Source organism: Cucurbita pepo, chromosome LG03 (genome assembly GCF_002806865.2).
Source record: "Cucurbita pepo subsp. pepo cultivar mu-cu-16 chromosome LG03, ASM280686v2, whole genome shotgun sequence".
In the NCBI taxonomy this organism is placed as follows: Eukaryota; Viridiplantae; Streptophyta; class Magnoliopsida; order Cucurbitales; family Cucurbitaceae; genus Cucurbita; species Cucurbita pepo.
The window spans coordinates 11099526-11104601 of record NC_036640.1 but is presented as its reverse complement, the minus strand read 5'-3'; the positions used below and the strand labels follow the sequence as shown (position 1 = coordinate 11104601).

Below are 5076 nucleotides of genomic sequence, written 5' to 3'. Positions count from 1 at the left end.
CCAAGAATCAACAATATAAACCATCAATGAAACTTGCCTTGTAATTTCAATAGCCAGACATTAATAATATTCTATGTTGCTTCCTAAGAAAAAGAGACAAATTGGGCAAGAATTACCTCAAGTATTGTATTGTTGGGAAAGCATCATCATTGCTATCGTACTTCCACTGCAAGAAGAAACCTGTAGTGTAGCCATAGTATTTTTCTAGACAATATCAAAAGTTAGGAGAGGGGGAATTATTTCAGCTCTAAAGTTAACAAAATTTCAGGAGGACTATTATATCATACGCAAGAGAGGAGAAATTGTTATAGAATTTGAAAGTTTCTTTTGAAATGTAAACCTTGTAAATTCATCCAAAGCCAAGCCAAGCAATGAATGTCAGTACGTAACGTGATATTAAAATCCCGTACAAGATCACATAGCCATTGGGATGACTCCCAGAGTCTTAAATACATCTTTTTCCACAATAAATGAGGGAAAAAAACGAGTGGGAATAACACAGCTTCAAATTCATATTCAATTCGATTTGAAAGCTTGTGTTCTGGTCATAGGAAAATTTGGAAAGAGATAGGCATAAATCACCGTGGAACAGACCATTTTGTATGTCTTGAGAAAGAGTGATTAAAGCAGCAAAAATGGGTCACAAACTCCAGAGAGGAAGTCGTGATGCAGAGGTGCCTAATTTGATCGCTGCTTTCAGGATTATTCATAAGGCAGAGGCAGAAGGCTGTACGAAATTTGCTACATTCCTTTAGGTTGACCATAACTTATTCAGGCTGAGATAAATTTTAATATAAGGATTGTATGGACACAGAAGGTCAGAGCTGAGGTATGCTAGACCTGGACGACTATGGGACCATTGTAGTAGGAAAAGAAAAGGTCTTTGGTTTTGGGCTTGGGCAAAAAATAGGATGCTCTGATCCTGAGGCAGCTTGGCTTCAAGTACGACCTTCGACACTGGTGGTGCTGGAGGTACTGCTCTGTGACGGGACAGAAGTTTGGGAAGATCGTTGAGCACTTGAATGAGAATACATTTCTGTCCTCGATGTAGTTGAACCAACCAATCCACTAGTAGAGGTGCTCATTGATGAAGACATTCTTGAAGGGTTAGAATCCTTTCTGGATCCCGAAAAATGTTCAGGCTTCAACTCTGAAGATGAGGATGATGGGGCTAAAGTACCGGCTACTGATCCCACAGGGTAGGGTGCCACTGGCATATCAGCAAGAGATGATGCAGATGGACTATAACTAAGTCGATCCATGGAGTGGTCGAATTTGCACGCAGGGCCAAACTTGCACATTCCTCGTTGCATGAAGTGAGTACAAGGTGGTGCACCCTGACAAAAGATTACGTTAGCAACCATTCTGCCTACGCGGCTAAAAAGGGGAACACAACCGTACAAACATTTAGAAACTATAGACAAATGGCTACCAGAGAAATGCATTAAACGCATTATTTGAAGTAATGTTAATAAGTTCAATCAAGCCATTTAACTTGCACATATAGCAGCTGCATAGCGGAAGATTAAGAAGACGACTAAAATTCAATCGTTATTTGGCATGCAAATTACAGTGCAGTACAAGTTTACCATTAACGGCTTCCTTTCTCCCCTCTCAAAGAAGGTTAGCATGTAACTTAGCGCTAACTATACAGAAAATGTATGGGAGTTTAAGCACTACATGTGCCTCAAATCTAACAGCCATGTTACGTAAAGTCCTCAAGCAAGATACCCGAGGATCTGGAAAGGGAATATTTTTTTTAGTAAGATGAAGTTTATTTGAGCTCTTCCAACATGGATCTCGAGGAGGAAACATATAAAATATGATTGACAGGAAGATGAAAAAACTAAGTCGATGTAATCCCAATTATTGGAAAATTAATTTCAGTCTCAGCAATTAACACAACAGGCATATTGAGGTTAAAAGTCCCCATAATTAAGTCTTAACAACAAGAAAAATTTCCAGAATAGAATACATGTTTCAAATGCATGACCTACGTTAAGAACTCAAACAGAGACCTGACTGCAAATATTGTAACTAAACAATGAAACTACTCTTTAAGGATATGTTCCCTCTTCAGGTATTCAAACAAGTGCCAAAAAAGCATTATATAATCAATTTTATAGCTTAAGTCATCAGTGATAGGGAACAGTACAGATTATGTCTGGCTGAGCATTAACGCAAGAATTTCAAGAATAGTTTTGGAATTGAGCAATTTCTTTTTTACTTTCACTAATTAGATAGCAAGTGGAGAATCAGAAAAAATCTAATGTCCATCACTAAATACATCCGATTGGCAAGAATGGTTAAGATAGTGAGAGTGAATCAAGAAATAAGATAGACAACAAAATATTCAAAATCTAAGCATGATTTTAATTCAAATGAGATTTTGGTGCAAAAAGAGACTAACCGGGCGTAGAGGAAGACCTAGCTGGCTAAGGACAACACCTGGACTTGAAGTAACGAATTCTGGCGGGTGATGGTATCTACAAGAAGATCCAAATTTACAATCCCCTGTTCTCATGTAATATTGACACTCTGGTTGGCCAGGTCTTTCTGGAAATGAGTGCTCCTTCTGGCTAGTACTAGAGGGACCAGCAGATGGCATGGGCTGATAGGATCCGGCATAGACAGGTGCAGAAGGTGAAACGTGTGCCATACCATAAAGTGGCCCTGATCCAACAGAAGGTTGAGCACTGGGAGAGGCTACTGGACTCATAGGTGTCTGCACCAGTTGTTAACAGCTCCATTAAGTGCACGGAGATAAAATTAAACAAAATGGCAAGTAAGACCAAGAGAAGGGTTCATACTGGGTAAGGACTCCAACTTGGGAAAACGCCTGGGGAAACCAACATAGGACCATAAGGGCCGGGAACATATGGGCTTGACAGCAATGAAGGCCTTGCAAGTATTACTCCATATTGCTGTGACGAATGAGCAGATGGAGATTGCACCGGAGGATAAACAGAGGGTGCAGGCACTGGTGTAACCTGAATAGGTGATGGTGCTGGAAACTGCAAGCCAGCCGGTTCTGGGTGATGAAATTTGCACGTAGCACCAAACTTACACTGCCAATTCTTCAAATAATAAGAACACTCCTTTTCACCCTGCCATCAAAAGCCTGTAGGTTAGAGAACTTAGATGGATATATAAATAGACATAAATGTATCGGTGTCCATGTCGTAAAACGATCGAAACATGTTAAAGGAAGTAGACACAGACCGGTCGTAGTGGATAGCCATAGAAATTCAGTGAGACGGGGCTAAGAGAACCTCTTTCCTGCTGAGGATGGTGATACTTACAGGAAGCGCCAAATTTGCACATTCCTGTCCTCATATAGTACTGCAGATTTCATTAAGATCAGCATTATCAATGACAACCCATGTACATGAATCAACCAATAACAGCGCATTTTAGCCACAATGAACACACAAGTCCCCATCCCACACTCTCAAAGAATTTCACTAACGCACATTGCCCAAGATCCTCCCCTTGAAGACTAGACACCAAAAGTTTCATATCCAATTGAACCACCAGAATGAAGTACCTGGCACACGGGCTGGCCTATTCGTTCGGGATACTCTCTTCCAGCAAGTCTCGAACCTCCTAAAATCTGATCAGCGCAAAATCCACCGAAATCAACGAATAAACAAAGAGGCGTAAAGTTGGGAAGCACTTCGCCGACAATTCAACGATAACATTTTGAAAAATAATGGAATCTTCGTAAAGTCGGAAGTAAACAACAAGAAATAAACTAAGAAAATGATTAGAAGTGAAGGTGAAGTAGAGCAATTGGAAGGATCAAATTGCTTAAATCCCAATCAAACCTCAAAGTAAGCCCTAAATTAGAGGAAATTAACAGAAACAGAAAAAGATCGAGAGGAATACCGCGTTACGCTCACGAGGATGATTGAACCTACAACGAGAGCCATATCCACAAAATCCCGTACGTAGGTAATATATACAATCAGTCTCTTCAGGACGTTCAGGGTACGATTCCCGCTCCCTCGATCCCAAAGGCCAAAGCGGCTCTACATTATGAGAAAATCAAAATGAAACAAACAAACAACCAGGAAATAGCGTCGAATCATAGCGAAAACCTGAAATAATCGAGAGTGAAAGTCGGAATGCAGAGTGGATAAACTAACCTCCATGAGCAGTATCGGGTCCGGAAACGGTCCATTCAGGCGAAGGATCGGAGTGAGAGGGTTCCATAGAGTGACCGTACGGGTTCATGGTACGGCCTCCGGCAAGGTGAGAAGAAGAAGAAGAAGAAGAAGATTGAAGAGCTTCAGAGAGAGAATGGAGATTCCGATTCCGATACCGATTCCGATCACATGGGGATCGTGTTCGAGAGAAGAAACGAAGTTAGGGGAAGAGGAAGAAGCGCTTTCTTCCTTTTTGGATTTTCTGGGTTCCTTCCTTCGCCCCCCCCCCCCTCTCTCTCTCTCCTGCTTCCCCTACACAACAGTGGCTCTGTTCTAAGCTCTCTCTCTCTCTCCTCTTCTCTCTCTAGAAAGCACTTTTGAAAGCGCTTTTGTGCTTACAATCTCTCTCTTCCTTTCTGTTCCATAACTTTGAGAGGTTCTCTTTTTGTGTGTGTAAGAGTTGGTTGGTCTTTATACGCGCCAAACACATATAAATATATATATTTTTTTATCTAATAATATCTATTTTATCTTTTTTTTTAGAGATAAAAATATATACAAATTTAAATATTTAAATATTTATCTTCTTTTTTTTTTTTAATTTCAATTTTTAAATTTTAGGGATTAGATTTATGATAAAAATATTTTTATTTTTTTAAGTGAAAAATAATATAATTTAATTATGATTTAAATCATTAAGTTTTGATAATTAACCATTTAATTTAAATTCCAAATTTACATGTATAAGTAAAAATTAATACAAAATTATAGAAAAAATACAATAATAATAATAATGTTTTAATTAAATTTGAGTGGTTTATCCGAGTTTAAATTAAATTGGATATTATATATTCAAAATTAAAAATTAAAAAATGTAACGTTTTTTTTTTTTTTTTTTTTAATTTAGAGACTAAATGAAAATTAAATT

At 38.6% G+C, this 5076-nt stretch overlaps 1 protein-coding gene across 1 annotated transcript; it reads right to left on the bottom strand.

The window, feature by feature from the left end:
* Positions 1–281: 281 nt before the first annotated feature.
* LOC111791203 (zinc finger CCCH domain-containing protein 34-like) lies at positions 282–4590 on the bottom strand. Its single transcript, XM_023672455.1, has 7 exons — positions 4149–4590; positions 3889–4031; positions 3548–3613; positions 3223–3342; positions 2811–3107; positions 2411–2725; positions 282–1337 (listed from the first exon to the last, which is right to left on the bottom strand). The coding sequence occupies exons 1-7, from the start codon at positions 4234–4236 to the stop codon at positions 939–941; spliced, it is 1428 nt and encodes a 475-aa protein (XP_023528223.1). The 5' UTR covers positions 4237–4590; the 3' UTR covers positions 282–938.
* Between the last annotated feature and the right edge of the window lie 486 nt (positions 4591–5076).

Coding starts and splice junctions, on each gene's coding strand:
- LOC111791203 (XM_023672455.1), bottom strand. CDS start 4,236: ATGAACCCGTACGGTCACTCTATGGAACCCTCTCACTCCGATCCTTCG. Junction 3,614..3,888: donor ATCCTCGTGAGCGTAACGCG/GTATTCCTCTCG, acceptor TGCGCTGATCAG/ATTTTAGGAGGTTCGAGACT. Junction 3,343..3,547: donor TAGGCCAGCCCGTGTGCCAG/GTACTTCATTCT, acceptor TGAAATCTGCAG/TACTATATGAGGACAGGAAT.